We start from the raw sequence: 17768 nt of genomic DNA, 5'->3' as shown, positions 1-17768 counted from the left end.
GATCCAGCAGCATGCATAACCAACCTGAGGCTTCGCAGTAGCTGTAGGGGTTATTGCAACCTTGAGGCTGCAGTAGCTGTCACAGACAGCTGCAGAGCTGCTCTGAACAGGGAGCAAGATTCCATCTACGTTAGGCTGCGTTTTCCCCTGCAAGCTGAGTGTTGACAAGAGTTTTTATTCCTAAAATGTGTCATTATGGCTTCCCAGTTGATTAGCTGTACCTGTCATGTGAGGACTAGCTTATTCATCAGAACTTGTTTTCTTTGAAGGAGAAAATGAATGTATTCCATTAGAATATTAAAACTAGGACAACAAATGGCACATCAGGAAATTACATTTAATTAGCTGACTTAGCACTGAATAGAGGTTTTCTTATATTTATGGTGAGGATCTTGTAATGATGAGGAATACAATTCTATTTATCTTGAACGTGCTGAAGGAGAGGGAAGATACTAGGTTTTCTAATAAAGCATTACACAGTAGTTCTTTATTAGATTCCTGATCACAGACTTACTTGTTCGGCAAAGGAGATGGAGTTTTGCTCTGATTTCTGCTTGCCCATACAACCTTTTCTGACTTCCTTATATGCCTCAGCCTGCAACAGACTGATGTCTTATGCCACTGCAGAGGATTATCAGGACTGGTACACCTGATGAAGAAGTTCTGTTAAAAAACTTTGTATCCTGGTATATTACAGTTTCTGCTATTTTTCTGCTATTTTATATTAGTAACAGAATACTAAAATATAAAATTTCCAGAGAATCTGTACTACTTGTGCTATTGTTTTGTCTTCAGTTTCTTTACTACTGATGCCTTTGTATATGAGTTTTATTTAGTTCTTTATAGCTGCTTTTAAAAATAATTAACCGTAGGATACAGAAATGGCTGTATGAGCAGTTACTGAGATTTTTTTCTTACGGAGTAAAAAAATAACAGAAATTTGCATGGTAAAGAATTTGTTTTCTTTTTCTTTCCAGGTACCACGATCAACAGGATGTTACTAGCAACTTCCTTGGAGCAATGTGGTTGATTTCAATAACTTTTCTATCCATTGGATATGGTGACATGGTACCTAATACATACTGTGGGAAAGGAGTCTGTTTACTCACTGGAATCATGGTGAGTGTTTCTGACTTTATTCATTGGATGTGAGATTGTTAGCCGCAATTAATCCCCAAACTTGTGGTGGTCGTAAAGAAATATTAATTTGCTAGCCTGTGTAGGATATAGACTTACTTGCACCATTCCCATGGCCCTTCATTCCATGGTAATGAAATAGAGGGTTTTCTTCCTCTTGAGGTAAAACTTAATAGCTGTGTAATGAAATACAGGGAAACAAATTCCACCCTGACATAATTTTCAGCTTCAAAATCTTAAGAGTCTTTCATTACATTTTAAAGCATCACATCTTCTCAGTTATCTTTGGACATTTGTAATTGGACTACTAGTAATAATGAATCTACATTTCTGACTTTTGCTTCTTAAAATTAAGTTAGTCACAAACATAGAAACACAATGGCTGCTAGTCTGCTAAAGCATTTTGCTTGTACGTAGTTTTATTTGTTATAAGTCTAATATATTATACATAGTATTCCATTGCTTTAAGTGGACCTATCTAGTGCAACTTTCACAGTACGAGTTTTTGTTAACAGTAATACAGTGCAGCAATTGTTGGTCCATGCACATTCAATATATATTTATTAGCTGTTCTGAATGCGTGTTTTAAATTTTTTCAGTATTGCACCATTTGGTCAAAGTTAGGCAGGAAGTAGGATGATACATTATAATGTCTAGGAAATTTATGCACAGCTATAGTAAATCAGAAGAAGCCCATGACTGTGCCACTTTTATTTATATTGACTCCTGTATAAATATCCCTGTGAATGAGATAAGCATCATATATGCCATATATGACAGTGAAATGTGTACATGTTTCTGAAATCTTGCCATTGATGATAAGCGATGCAGCTCCAGTATTTACCTTCTGTTAAAACAGGTATATTGGGATTATGGCTGAAAACAAATGGTAGCAAACAGTTTTCCCTTTTAAACAGGTGTTTGGCAAATTTGTTGTTTGTAAGAGTGTATTTTATGTCCAAAGAGTAAAATAGGTTAAGGTGTTTTGTAATGTTTTACAGTTTTTCCTGTTGTTTTTTTTTTTTTTTAACATGTTACAGGCTTCAGGTCATTGACCTTTTGAAAGAAAGATTTCCAGTGCATTTTGCTGGTGGTGGCAAATGCTTATCTCTTTAAAAACAGAGTTTGAATTTAGTTGGAAGGTACAGGCTGAAAGCAGAGGAATGACTCAGGCGGCTTTTATAAAGGCTGTTGACTAAGCTCAAATCTGCCATCTTCTGGAGTATTTGCTTTTGTTCCTCATTCTGAGCTGCATTTTGATGCCAGAGAGAATAAAAAGTGGTCATAAGTTCATTAGGAAAAAAGGAGGACAAGCAGTATACATTGCCAAAGGGATATGCAGAATGGGGGCAGAGCCCTGTCATAATGCTTTTCTTCTTCCCAAGCAGTGTTTAGGAATAAGAAGAAAATACTTCAAGATGCAGGAATCAGATCATTATTCATCCTCATTATGATCTCTGACTAGGCTTTCTGAACAGCAGCAGCTAAATTCTAGGTTAACTCGCATTGAGTATGCACTCATATTCAACTCAAGTTCTGCACTATTTGCATTTCAGTATAAAAAAAGTACAGTAACAGAAATCATAGGAGCTTCAACACTCTGCAAAAGTGCAGTGACAATAGTAGTATTGATACTAATCATCCACGAGTTTCACACTGCTATTAAGTTTATGCTAGTGTAAATGATAGCAGCATCCAAACAATAATTTTGATAGCTGTAGGTACACTTTTGATTTTATGATGATGATGGTGATGAAAACAAGGTAAAAATAAAATCACAAAAACAGACTATAGATTATTGCAGATGTTATCCTACACACCTGTGAATGAACCAGATAGAAGATGAAATTTTAGGATGCATTTGTCATTTTGCTTTTGACAACACCATTTGGATTCAGATGTAAAATAATTTATTGCAGTTGTTTCCATTGCTTGGGAGTAAAAATGAAGTCCTGGTTACTGTGTATTGTTTACACACAAGACATTTCTTTTTCACAACAGAAATAAGATTTATTCCTTTGAAATTAAGCTTGTACAATGTACACATTATACCTCCTATCTTTTATTGTTTTTTTTGTGATTAAATATTCTGCAGATACTTTGGAAGCACTAAGGCTTTTGTAGGCAGCAGTAGTAGACTATGGACGAGGTAGACTATAAATCAGATAGTAAACACATCCTCTGCTGTCTATGCATTAGATAGGCCTGCAAGAGAATGACGTATGGATAGAAATATAAGCGCCATGTTCCAGATGTTCTACCACAACAGGATATAGAAGAGATGGGGAGACCTATACCATCCATCTTCACCATGCCATGCAACTTGCAGGATTATTTCTACCCACTGAATATGCAGTGGTTATCGCTAAATATGCACACTGAATATGCAGTAGTACCCAAGTGGACCTCTCAGATCCTAGTCAGCAGGCTGAGCTCAACTACAGTTGGAGCAGTTGTGCTGGTACTGAGTTGAATGGCTTATAAACAGACAGCATTTTCACCCGCTTAATGGCTTTATGGAGTCAGGGCTTTGGAGTGGTTTGCCAACTTTTCCTTACTTTGTGAGGATTATAGTGAAGATAGCAAAAATTTGGAGAAGGGAAGTAGAAATAGATAGAAGTTAAAGGGGCAAATGGGAGAAGATATTGGAAGATGTGTAACTGTTGACTGTAAGATGGGAAGAATTGTAATGAATGAATTACCTATTGAAGTCGTATGAAGAATACAGAGAAAGTTGAGTAGTTCTTGGTCTTGTGTGAGAGCAGGGGGTCTATTAGTCGCTGTTAAGAATCATTACAGTTGGAAAAAGCAAAATTGCCTCTTTCTGATGCATTGTAGTAATTCCATGCAATTTGTGCCACAATGACTAGCAAATAACTATTTTTAGATAATTTTTACAGGCCTTTGTATTTTTTTTTTTATTTATGCAAGATGAAATAATAGCGATCCATTCTTATGACTGCAAATAAAAGGATCTGCTTCAAGGTTTGAGAAGGAATTTTCCTTTTCTGTTGAGCGTTATGTTGTGAGCTTGTGCATTGATTGTATGATGCAGAGATAAGGGTGCAGAATTTTCCTAACGGGCTAGCTGCCAGCCGTTAGAAGACATGAAGAACTTAGTAGGTCAAACCAATTTTGCCACAATAAAATGGATAAGTTGCAATTGTCCTGTCACAGGATGCACAGAGTGGTTGGCTACAGGTTGGATGAAGATTGCTTTAGATGAAATAGCTGTTCTTTCAGAGGCTTGGTCATGCTGTTGCCAAAATTGCAGCATTAAATGGTTCAGTTATTGAAGAGAACTCCGAAGAGATCATTAAGATCATAAAAGAAATAAGTTGTGAAGATTTTCTTAAACTTATATCATAGAGGTGGGCAAGATTAAATGTTTCATCTAGAAAGTAGCATCTTCCAACCATTGTATGTGAACTCCATTTGTATAGCTGAAGAATTCTAATCTGAGTAGTCACAATATAGTCAGTGTGTACTATCTGCCCCTAGGGATGCCAGTTTTTATAAGTTTTAAATGGTGAATTAAAAATGAATTAGACCCCATTTTAAAACATCTCATGCTGCAACTTTTAATGTACATGTGGAAATTTGCATTTAGTTTAAAAGAATTGCAATTCCTATCCTACATGTGCCAAAAAAATCAAGAGGATTAGGTGTTTCTGAGAAAAGGGGACTCTTATCTATGGTTAAGTTGTCTTGTTTGTGCATGCAGTTTTATATCAGACTCACACAGTTCTTATCAACATAGGGCTGCCTATGTCAGGAACGTGGCATCTAGAATAATGTCATTTTTAATCGTGATTTTTATTGGTAGCAAAATCTGAATTGTAACATCTTTGAAGTTTAATACTTTCTAGATTGAAAAAAAAAGATGAGATTCTAACTGTCTTGTTAACATTGGCTACATTGGCTGCTGAAAGTAAAGAAAAAGAAGTTAAACAAGATTGGAGCAGTGTAATATGAAAACTGTTTTTTAGAATTTTTATGGGTAATTTACTAAAAGGTCACAAATGATTTTGCATAATGGTGGCTAAAACATTCTGGGATTTTAAAAAAAAATCTTTATATTTAATTCTGTAATGAGTTGCAGAAACACATAATTGTTTATGAAACACAGAAATGTACTTTGAATTACACTCAAAGAGCTGAAAAGGTATGATTAAGACCAATATGCTGCTTTTTGGCTAGATTTGTATTATTAAGTGATAGAAAAGAGTCAATTTTCTATAATAACAGTATAAGAATAATAGGTTGTATTGCCATTTAAAGATTTACCTAGAGCGTTTTGTACATTGGTTATCAATGTGTAATATTTTTACCATGTCTAGTGCCTGGTGGAAAAAGGTGAGAGCAATATTGTGAATAGTTCTGTTGATGAGAAGCCTACTGGAGGAATTTCAAAAATGTAGAACACAGCTTTGTTTATATTTATTTCCCTGAAAGTCCAGGAATATACAAAAAGGTTTTCATGTGAATTGATAGTGTTTTGGGTCTACATTTCAAATATATGGTAGAATTTAATTAAATTGATTCTGAAAATTCAATAATTAACGTAAGTGATGTCAGGGTTCACAACAGATTCTTTTTATTCCTTCTAACATAATAGCATATAGCTGGACAGTGTATCAAGCAGAAACATAAAATGGAGAAGACAGTTAATGGTGTTTGAATTATTTAGTGTTCAAACTAGAAAAAGTTGTGCAGGTCAGAAAGTCCTCAGCTCCTCTATTAGTGTTGTTCCAGCACACAAGTTTGTCAAAATGGAAACTTTTTTCAGGAACAAAACATACTTCTGGATTATTTTAGGTCAATGGCTTATTGTCATGAAATTTCTAACTGAAGTAAAGGAAAAATAAACGATCAAAAAGTTGAGTAGCTCCATAGAGTGATCCCTAAAGCAGCAGTGATGAGAACAGTAATCTGGAGTGTGAGAGAATGGCAGAGGCTGTCTTCTACTTCCATTTAAGTAAACACAATCTGGAAGATGTAACTCTCTTTAGAATTACGAAAAAAGTAAAAGAAAAAAAAACACCTTCAGAAGGCGTATTGGGTTTACATGGCAATGTTTTGGTGGTGGTGGGGCTGCAGGGGTGGCCTCTGTGAGCAGAGCCCAGCAGCTGCCCCATGTCAGATCAGAGCCAGCTCCAGCTGCTCCAAAAGGGACCCGCTGCTGGCCAGAGCTGAGCTGGGGAGTGACACTGGGTGGGCCTGTGGGAGAGCAGAGTTAAGGAAGGGGAAGAACTGCTGGGCAACAGCAGCTGGGAGAGAGAGGTGAGAGCCAGCCCTGCAGCCCCCAAGGTGAGTGCAGCAGGAGGGCAGGAGGTGCTCCAGGCAGGCAGCAGCAGTTCCCCTGCGGGCTGTGCAGGGAGAGGCCCCTGGTGGAGCAGGCTGTCCCCCTGCAGCCCATGGGTCCCACACGGAGCAGATCTCCACGCTGCAGCCCCCCCGTGGAGGAGCCCCCGGTGGAGCAGGTGGATGTGGCCTGGAGGAGGCTGCGGCCCATGGAGAGCCCCCGCAGGAGCAGGCCCCGGGCCGGAGCTGCAGCCCGTGGAGAGGAGCCCACGCAGGAGCAGGGGGTCTGGGGGGAGCTGCCGCCCACCCGTGGGGGACCCGTGCTGGAGCAGTTTGCTCCTGGGGGATGGATGGACCCCGTGGTACGGAGCCATGTGGGACCTGTTCTTGAAGAGCTGCTGCCTGCGGGCAGCCCCCGCAGGCTCAGTTCGGGAAGGACGGCATCCCGTGGGAGGGACCCCACGGAGAGCAGGGGCAGAGTGACCGTGACGGAGTGGCAGAGACGAAGCATCAGGGACTGACCGCAGCTCCCATTCCCCTGCAGTTCCCCTGCGCTGCTCCATCTTGCTGTGAGAGAGTGCGAGAGGATGATTGGGTAGGCACCTGGTGACCAGCCAAGGTCAACACAGCACAGAAGGTTTTCAGTTCTGCCTCTTTCGCAGCAGATCAGGGAAGTTTTTGAAGTGTCAGAGGACAGGAGAACTGTTCCCCTCTTTGATCTCATTTAGGAATTGCAGATGCATTTCAGCAAGTTCAAAGGCAGTCAGTTACTGACTGGAATGAACAGCAATTGTCCCATGATATCTTTGTTTACATAAATATGCCTGGAGCTGATGATTGTTGTAGGAAAAACTCTACTTTGTTCTTAAACCATGTAAGTTGGTTTTGTTTCATCTGCAATAACTTCAGATTTAATAAAGGAATTTTAATATACTTTTATACATATTATTACGAAACTTTTTTTTATTTACAACACACACGTTGGACAAGAACATCATCAGTAGGTCTCATTCTGAACTACTAAACGAATGTTTCCCATCAGCATCATAGGCTGGTTGGCCTGCTGCTTAAGTGAAAACACCTCCTTGCTCAGCAGAAAGGTTTTTTTGCATGTCAGGCAGTGTCGTGTTTGCCAGCGTGTTTTCAGCTGTTAAGACCACTGACAGTTTCACAGGAGCCCAGATATCGTGGTGCGTTCTGTCATTGTGCTCGTCTGAACTAGCACTACTGTCATTTTTAGGTTCACTTACAGAAGCCAGACTGCTTTTTTTAGGAAATGTTTCCTGTGCTGTCCCAGAAGCTTTTCCCCGTACTCAGTTTGCATTACTAAAGAAAGTTCACTTCATCCCCACCACCACTACCCACTACTGTCTGGGAGTATTTAATCTGTTTCATTTTTTGTGTATGACATGTAATACTCCTCATTATGTTTATTATTTCTTTGGTTTTTGCAACATTGCCAGAACTTTACAGACTAATTGGAAGTAAAGAATCCATTCATCTGCTGTTGTGTAGTTGAGAAATTTACATGTTCCAACCAAATTCTAGCTGTGGTGCAGAAAACCTCCGCTGAAGACAATAGTAGCCAGGCAAATACTGAATATATGAAAGTATAAATAATGCAAAACTATTTTAGGTCACAGTTTTGGCTGAAATGGTATAATTGTTGTCCTATTACCCATCCTACTTTGTTTCAGTGTTGCAAGGTTACACATCTGTCCCAGTACACAATGACAAATGCAAAAATGCATTTATGCAACACCATTTCCATAGCCTCTGTCTGTCTTGTGGATGGATTCCTCCCTCGACTTTTGCATTGCTTGTTTTGGAGAATTTTTTTGCTTCGAACAAGATTATTTTTTTCCCCTTCCCAAGTGGTCCTCTAAGTCCACCTTTTAGAAAGCCAAATGAGCAGAGTATCTGTTTAAATTCTTACCGGATTTCATTTTATACAGAGCAGCAGGAAGAATGTTGTGCCTTTTCTGGTGCAGAGCTAAATTTCCCACCAGAGCCATATGTCTGCAAAGCGGACTTTCTCTCTCCCTCAGTGGATCTCAAGGGAAATGAGCAAGAAATGTGGCAGCTGCCTTCTTTCAGATACAGGCAAGTATAGCAGGACATTTTTGTGACAACTACAGCGCTAAAGACTGCATTTCACTTCCAGTCCAGTAAACCAAAGCTGCCAGGAGACTTTCAGCTGAGACACTGATAGACTGTCTTACTTCCTTTCTCATTGATAATACCCTCTGGGCATATATATGTGACCTCCAGGCACTTGCAGAAATTTCTCAGTTCACTGTTGTGTGTAAATGTATTTTGGAGCCTTACCAAAGAAAGAACCAAGTGGAAATGCCAGAGGCATTCTCTGAAATGCAGGCTTTTAAACTGCTGACCAAGTGATGTTTTCAGTGCAGCTTATGAGCCAGTGGTAGCCCTACTTGTCATGGATTTTGAAAGAGACAATGAAAGCAACCCCTAAACATAACTGTTTGGTCGAAGAGTTGTAAGCACCTCTCTTTGTTTTTCACTGGCGTGGGACTGTTGCAAGAATGCTAATGGCAAGCACTAGACTTTATTGACATCTCAGTCTGAACTCCGCAGTTTTGCAGTCACTGTATATTGGATCAGTGTGAACCTCAGTCTTAGCAGTTGTGAATGGTAGGAAAGGCATGATCTTGATCCAAACTTTGTAGCCTCACACTCATCAGATAAGATTTCTGTGATTTTAGTTACTCTGGGCAACAACAGATTTTCCCTCTAGCTGCTGTGACTGACTGCTGTGGTTTGCCATGATGTAAAATTCTCTGTTGTAGCTTTAAGTTAGCCTGCTGAGACAATCCAGGTGATAAGAGCAGAAAGCCCAGGGTGGGCTGTATTAGTGAAAGGAAGGACAGAGGACTGTGATTAGACTGCTAAAGTCATCTCATTTGTTATAGCATGTAAGATCGATGGATAACCTCGGCAGAGCCCAACAGGATCTGAGGGAGAAAAAAGACAAAGACAAGCCTAGTATTATGATGTGTACAGTACAGTTGGTTAATACAGACCTACCACCTTCATTTATTGTTACTTATATTACTTCAGTAATATAGCACTTCAGTACTCTAAGCACCTGCCTCTATTGATACCAGTACTGTATAAAGACAGTAGAAACACATACTCCAAATTCCTGAACAGCTTAACATCTTCATAGTGCAAAGAGAGCTGGGAACAAGGAGGTGTTATGTGGTATCTAAACAAGAGATCCTTTGGCACACCAGGAATCTAAAGTATTGTTTAATCAGGCTTTGTAGTAAGTAATAGCCTAAAAATGACGGTCAGCAGAGTTTGAAAGGAAACTCCTGATTCGATTTGTACATGTTTTTGGTGAGTTTTTCCTCAATCAAAGGACAATGCAAACTTTGTTGTTGTTGTTGTTGTTTGTTTGCTTTTTTAAAGTGGGATTATCAGAACCAAAATATACATGGTTTCCATACTGATGAACTGGAAGAGCTTAGAGTCATAAAATACTGAAACTGAGGGCAAATGTTCTATATGTGATGCCATTGAGAAGAGAATAGATGGAAAACCGGGCAAAAATGACGGGCAAAGAAAATAAATCATTGCAGCAGTCTCCGATATGACTAAAATTGGGATGATTTGCTTGAAAGCAGATGAAAGGAGGCTTGCAATAATTCAGAACTAAGTGCCAAGAGGAGAGCTTTAACTATGTGGACAGGAAGGGAATGTTGCAGGTCTAACAGCAAAATGAAAGAAAATATGAGGTAACAGTTACTTTGTTCTGGAGGGCACATTTAAGCATTTTTTTCAGTTGCTAAATTTAATTGTGACTTAAAATAGAATTAATTTCACCTTTTGTCTCTTGCTGTTTTAAAATTGTGTGGGCTTGACGTTAAAAAAACAGTGCCTCTTTTCTGGGGCCAATCTTCCACTTTTCTAAGGAACATCAGTCATTGTTTAGGCTTGTGTAACTGAGGAGAAGAATTAGCCTACAAGTGTTTAACAAGTATCTAAGTACATACGTGAGTCAAATAACCCCACACAATATTATTTCCATCAATGCAACCTTGTCTGGATTCTAGGCAGCAAAGAAGATAGCTAAGGAGAGCTTTCATGGACTATTGCTTACCTACGTGAACATTTGAGTTTAAATAATAGAATCATAGAATGGCCTGGGTTGAAATGGACCTCAAAGATCATCTAGTTTCAACCTCCCTGCTCTGGGCAGAGTTGCCAACCACTAGAGCAGGCTTCCCAGAGCTGCATCCAGCCTGGCCTTGAATGCCTCCAGGGATGGGGCATCCACAACCTCTCTGGGTAACCTGTTCCAGTGCCTCACCACCCTCTGAGTGAAAACCTTTCTCCTAATATCTAACCTAAATCTCTCCTGTCTTAGTTTAAAACCGTTCCCCCTTGTCCTATCACTATCAACACATATAAACACATATAAACAGGTGTTTCCCCTGCTATTTATACACTCCCTTCAAGTACTGGAAGGCTGCAATGAGGTCTCCCCAGGGCGTTCTCCAAGCTAAACAAGCTCAGTTCCCTCAACCTTTCTGCACAGGAGAGATGCTCCAGCCATCTGATCATCTTAGTGGCTCTCCTCTGGACCCAAGAGCTCCACATCCTTCTTGTGCTGGGGGCCCCAGGCCTGCATGCAGTATTCCAGGTGCTGTCTCACAAGAGCAGAGTAGAGGGGGACAATCACTTCCCTCTCCCTGCTGGCCACCTCTTTTTTAATGCAGCCTAGGACATAGTTGGCCTTCCAGGCTGCAAGCGTGCACTGCTGGCTTATGTCCAGCTTCTCGTCCAGCAGGACCCCCAAGTCCTTCTCCACAGGGCTGCTCTCAAGTTCTTCTTCTCCCAGTCTATATAAATACCTGGGATTGCCCCAGCCCAAGTGCAACACCTTGCACTAAGCCTCGTTGAACCTCATTAGGTTCTCATGGGCCCACTTCTCCAGCCTGTCCAGGTCCCTCTGGATGGCATCCTTCCCAATCATCATTCTTTGTCCTGAACAGGAACAGCATGTTTAGAATAAAGATATGAAGAATGTCTTGAAGTTGTCTGCAGATATATCAAAATGTTTTCATACAGGACAGCATTGAAAAGGTTGACAGTCAAGGAGAGTTCTGACCAGTGTACATGTCTATAAATCTTATGCTTCAAGATCGTACTACTCAGAAATGCAAGTTTTACATCAACAGAAGAGATCTGATGCCACTGTTCAGTCAAATCCAAGTGGGTGTTTGTTGCTTTGCCCAGTTGAAAGACTGAGGATGTGTCATATATTTGTTTTCAGACTTCTTGCTTTTACCAAAGACCAACAGAAACTATTTCATATCAATCAAGATACGGTATGCATTCAGGATGAGGTCTGTGTACTTCAACTTCAGATCATTTTAAACAGAAAATAGGCTTTACGCAGCTTATTGGTGGAGTCTTGTTCTTGTCATTTTAGAGAAGCCAATTTTCAACTGGGTGATTGTTTGGGACTGCTCCTTGTTTATAAGATAATTTTGTTCAGCCTGTACATCTTTCTGGAAAGCAGAAAAATTCAGGATGCTCAGCTTTTAAACTTCATGGTTGCTGGAAAACCTTTTTTCACTTAGTACTTGAAAGAAATTAGTTGCTGAAAGGTTATCTGATATTACTTACTTGCAAGTTTCCAATAAATGGAGTGAATTAGCAACACAGTTAAGCCTTCACTTCGGCTTGCTTAGTTTGCTTACACTGTACGTATTACTTGTTTTTTAACATATATAACAAAGTTAGTGTTTTTTAACAGCTATGTTGGTACCTTTCAACACAGCTTGTAACTGTATAATGCTTCATTTCACGGGTGAGATCGTGTCAAACTTTTCTGCAGATTTGAGAAACTATGAAATCTGAATTATCTGTTTTTTAAATTTTCCTCAAAGCGTTAGAAATCTGAATAGTCAGCAAATGTATTAATATTTTGGTCATTATTTCCCTTCTTTGTGGGATAGTCCTAAATCAGAACTTTCTGTCGTACATAGTTATGAGCATTTACTAACTAGCACAAACTGATGCTTTTTAATTCTTTAAAATCTGACATTTGCTTTTGCATCATTTTAGCCACGCTTTGAATGGACTGTTCAGTGGGGTGGAATTCAGTGGATTTCAGATGTATATGTCTCTAGATAATGTTTCAAAGGACTTATGAGGGAATGTTACAAATATTCTTTCGTTCTTTTTTCCCCCCAACTGTGTGGACATACTGTAAGTCCTAAGTGTCCTTAAAATTGGTCTGCTTACCAAAACAAAATAACTGAGATAACTCAATAATGGAAGAGAAAGACAGGGACTGACTGAGGAATACAAGGTCCAAATAGAATTAATCACTGCCTTAATACTTGAAAATATGCATATTCCTGCCCTTTTCATTTTCTTTTGATAATATATAATTCCCCTGAAAGTTAGGCAGGAGCTTGAAGCAGTAATTTAGTTTATTTACTTCAAAACAGGATAAAAAGAATGATGTTGGAAAGAATGATGTTGGAAATTATAAAATGCAGTAATCAAATATAAGACTTTTTTAGAATTTTATTCTCAAAAGAGCCCTTCTTGCAGTTGAAATAACATGGTGCTTTTACTTAGCCTAAGTCATTTTAATAAGAAAGTGGCTTCTGCATTCTGAAGTATTGATGAAAGAAAAAAAAAGGGCAACTGAGCAGGAATTTATAGAATTCATGTTACTGATTTTCATGCCAGTTGGGTTATTCAAAAACAGCAGGCATGATGCTTATGATGCTTCCATCTTAAAGCAACAGTATTGCCTCCATTTCATTTCTGCAATTTGGAATAGTTCTCACTTTATGAGAATTTTTAAGGATGCTGAAATCTTTAGGTAAGCTGTGTAAAAGCACAGAGCACTGTAATATAAAATATTAATTAGAATTTTGTTCTTTAGGTAGTATTTCAGTGTTATCTCTGTAAGCTGATAGCTGTTCAAAGAATCAGTATAATTTGGTTTCCTTCAAGTTACTGCAAAAGGTAAACATACAAAGAGTATACTTCTTTTCTCTTGTGCAGAGATGCTAAAAGATCTCGTTCTCGTATACTGAAAACCATCGTAATCCACAAAATCAAGAGTGCAGTTTGCATCTAGAACACCGTGCAGTTGCAGTAAGCTGTTCTGGTGATGAGGAAGATAGCAGCCCATTTGTGGCATAGAAGTGGCTTTCACAGTGTGCCAGTGACACTGTTTTACTGTTGCAGGTGCTGTCTTTCACGTGAGATATAAAGCTACTGTCTTTAGCAGATTTTGGCCCTTATAACTCTGGTGCCACTTTAAAGAGGCATGAGAGTTAGTCCCAAAAGTCTGCGATAATTTCAACTCAAACAAATTCCTTTCATCTGTCACCATTCCTCCAGTCCTTTTTATTTTTGGGTGTGTGTGGGGGAAGAGGGTGTCTAGTATTTTTCTTCCCTGGTTATTTAGCATAAACAGCGGTTTTGTGCCACTTTGCCAGTGGTGAGCAGGCCACTTTGTATTAACAGCCTCATCCCATTTTAACATTCTTGCTGTAAGCAGGCAGAATTCAAATTATGTCATTGGAGCAACATTTGACCCCGGTTATCCTGACATACTGGACCAAAAGGTCTCACTTTTTCCTCATTTCTTCTTCTTTTTTTTTTTTCCTTGCTATTTTATGGGGCCATATTTTTATTTTTTTGCACACAGGGAAGTATTCTGCATTTTAGTAATTCCTTCCTGCACTCCTTCACAGTAAGGAGACTGAAGAAGAGCTGTCTATTTTCTGAGGAGGTAGGGCATACAGATGAGCAGCTCCTGCCCATTTCTCTTCTCAGCATTTCTGAAACTCTCAATCTTAAGCTGCATTGGCTGTCTTCTGCCTTTTTGTTTCTGAGTGGGATATGGGAAAGCAAAGGATTAGTTATAGCCCCATTTTGCCCTTATCTCATGAAGAGAGAGTGGGGCTTCAAATAAATGTTTGTGAACTTCAGTCAGCATAGGGATGGAGCACAGGGGAGAAGGCACAGCAAAGCTTAAAAGGTTGGCACGGAGGACAGGAGAGAAGCTGGAGGGGGAAATGCAGCAAAATTATAAGGGATGTGTTCAAGGGAATGTTGAGGGCAGTTGGGGATAGAAACTTGGCTAGGTAAGAACTAATAGCAGAGGATCAGGTCCTTGTGAGGAAGCAGATGAATATCTTGGAACAATCTACCAGTGGAGATTAATTAATTGGACACTCTCACAAAATTAATTGGGTGCCTCAGTAAGGAAGTAGAGAGGGCAGATTGATTTTTTTGAGGACACCATGTGAATAAGGAGTTCCAGAGAGTTAATTCATTTTCCATTCTCTGTGTATTTAGTAGTGGAATTCGTAATTTGGAAGTTAGATTCAGGAATTTGGTCTGCATCTTCTGGAGATAGTAAGGCAGGCATGGGGGAGTGGGGAGGAATGGAGAGAGAGTAAATTAATGGGAGAACTACAGAAAGAGTGGAAGAACACTGTGTCTAAAAGTGTAGTAAGATTCAATGTGCAACAAGAGACTGCTTTACACTGGAGAGTAACTGACACAGGTGCAATAACAACTAGATGTGGTGAACACAGCCTTGTATATTTAATGTGATTTTTATTTTTTTAAGAACATTTTTTGTTTGTTTAATTAAAAAGACAAAACATGAAAACAGCAGTAGTAATGTTTGTAATAGCGTCAGAGAGTAAACGATACCTTGAGATTTTGTATAATACATACTGTTTCTCCATACCTGACTCATTTTAGCCAAATTCTTCTTCTCTCTTCCTCACCTCCACAGAAAAATAAAATACTGTGATGCTGATAAAGATACTGCCATTTCAAAGAAACTGACACCTAGCGACTTTGTCCTGTTATGAACGTGCATGTCTGTGCATATGCATGTGTACGCATACATATACACAGCACAAATTAGTAACTTGGTATTTTCTTCATCCGGATTTTGCTGAAATAATGCTTGTGTGCTATTTTTTATATTAATAAGAGAAGCAGAAATACTGTAGGAAAAAAATCAACGAATGCTCAAAAGACAACAGGGAAGTATACTAAAATGATTAAATACTAAATTTATGATAATTTTATTTTCAGGCCCTAAAGAAAATCCTAAGGAACTTTTTAGTGTCCTAAATACTAATCTAATCTTCTTCTTTAGCAATTGCTGTAACCTCGAGGTAGTTATTAAGAACAGGGTATTTTGCATTTATTTACTAACATTCTGGGTTCTAAAAGTTGTTTTGTTCACACACACACCTTTGTTTTGCACTAGAAATGGGATGTGTTCACATTTTCAACCCCTGCAGGAAAAAAAGCAGAACTTCTAAATGATGCTGCTCACTAATTATTTTGATGCCTTGACAGTATACCAGTCTATAATTGCTGACTTTTCCTATTATTTTGAATTGAAATAGCTGTAGCATGTTCACTATATTTACCAGGGATGAATCACCTGATGCCTACCATATTTCTACAGCAAAGGAGAAACATCCACAAAAAAACTCTGCAAAGTGCAGTAGTAACATCTTGGGGGTTTGTTTTATTGTTTTCAGGGTGCTGGGTGCACTGCACTGGTGGTAGCTGTGGTGGCAAGGAAGTTAGAACTTACCAAAGCTGAAAAACATGTGCATAATTTCATGATGGACACCCAGCTAACTAAAAGAGTAAGTCACACTTTATATTCACAGCTGAAAAGGAAAGGTATGTTAATTTATTTCTGCATTTGTTTTAAATGGTCTCCTGCTCCGTTCCTCTACTGGGCTTTTTCATGGGTATGATTTTGAAAAGAGGAAATGGAATGCCCTGAGCTTTTCTTTGAATTGAGGGTAACTGCAAATCCCTAGAGGATTTTTGAGGATTTGAATATTCTCCTGTAGAAGATCCTTGCAGATAGAAGATAATTGGTGTAACCAGCACTAAAGTGCTGTAAAACTAGAAAATAATATGTTAAAGTAAAAAACTTTCATGCAGCATATGAGAAGAACTTGTAGCTGCATAGGTGAAATGACTGACACAGCAGGATTTCAAGCTATGAAGAAAAAGACATGTTCATAGTTTGCAAGAGAGGTAGCCTTTGCAATTGCTTGGATGCTGAGCAAAGGGTTCATTTAGCTGCATACAGTACTGAAGCATGAAGGCAGATGTTTTGTAGAAAATAGAAATATGTTTAAATGGATTATTAAAAAAAATAATAAATAGAATAAAACAGAAATCATTAGAATTCATTTAAAAGTGCTATTTTGATTTTTTCTTGAACTTTTTAATTTTTTCCCAAACTGGCAGCAGTGGTTCTGCTCTCAGCGTGGAGGAGGTTGGCTGCATCAGCAGAGCTTCTTGCAGCGATGCAGCCCCCTACCCCCAGCTGGGGACAGCCACACAATGTCTCCACAAGGTGTGCTCCTAGGGCACGTCAGCACACAGGTCTGGTGGTGCTGGCTGCCACACATCTGTGCCGGTCATCTCTAAAAGCCTGTACCTCCCCTAAGCAGTCACAGTGGGGAAAAACTAAGGATGTGTGGGAAGGCAGTTCTTACACAGGTGAAAAGGGTGGGTTCTTGTAAATTTACTTGAGGTGTCCATCTGAGCAGGGTGCTTTACACAGCTATTACAGTGATTTAGGGTCCTGCTGATACTAGACCACAGGCAACAATTTGTCCTTTCCTAACACACATGGAAATCTACAGTAGTGACACCAAAACTGAAGTGAATTTTACCTGTATCAGCTCATTTGATTACAGAAGGAATCTACAGTAAATTTAGGAATTTGGCTAGATGAGTCCTAGCACAGGGAATTAAAATGTTAGGAATATAATGTAGTAGTAAATTAAAACACTCTCTCTAACTTATGGTAACAGAATAGCAGATTTCAAATGCAGCAGACTGCTTTGATTCTTACCCATGATGAGGTATGAAGTTGCTGTTGAAAGATCTGACAGGAATATTTTTCAATTGTAATCTGACAGATGAACTAAAATGTCTTTTAGGACAGAAGAAGATTTTGACAAGATTGGCCAGATTTTGAGCCAGGTGTTCATTTGTGCCTTTTAAAGTTAATTCGTGCCTTTTAAAGTTCATTCTATCCAGCTGTTCTTCATATATATCTAATTATCAATTTCATAGTGTATCTGAGTGGTGCTTCAAACTCACGAAACTCAAAGGGAATGAAAAGCAAACCAAGCAAGCAAATCTGAGATGCACATCAGATTACAACTGCATTACGTGGACACTGGAGAGGTTTTCCCAGGACGTGAAGATAACCATATCTTATGGTAAAATGCAAGGGCTAGATAAAGATTGTGAGG

General features: G+C 39.1%; 1 protein-coding gene across 4 annotated transcripts in view; it reads left to right on the top strand.

The window, feature by feature from the left end:
* The window catches only part of KCNN2 (potassium calcium-activated channel subfamily N member 2), a 144028-nt gene that overhangs the window by 113829 nt on the left and 12431 nt on the right, over positions 1–17768 (top strand). For 3 of the 4 annotated variants that reach the window (XR_010827463.1, XM_066987797.1, XM_066987799.1), the window contains 2 exons: positions 978–1119; positions 16020–16130. Coding sequence is in view for 3 of the 4 variants with exons in the window: in XM_066987797.1 (XP_066843898.1) it covers positions 978–1119; positions 16020–16130 (253 nt within the window). In the remaining variant the exon portion in view is untranslated. The remainder of the gene's footprint in view (positions 1–977; positions 1120–16019; positions 16131–17768) is intronic. The other variant, XM_066987798.1, reaches the window with a different exon arrangement.

The sequence above is a fragment of the Anser cygnoides genome, chromosome Z (genome assembly GCF_040182565.1).
Source record: "Anser cygnoides isolate HZ-2024a breed goose chromosome Z, Taihu_goose_T2T_genome, whole genome shotgun sequence".
Taxonomy (NCBI): Eukaryota; Metazoa; Chordata; class Aves; order Anseriformes; family Anatidae; genus Anser; species Anser cygnoides.
This window is presented reverse-complemented; position numbering and strand designations above follow the sequence as displayed.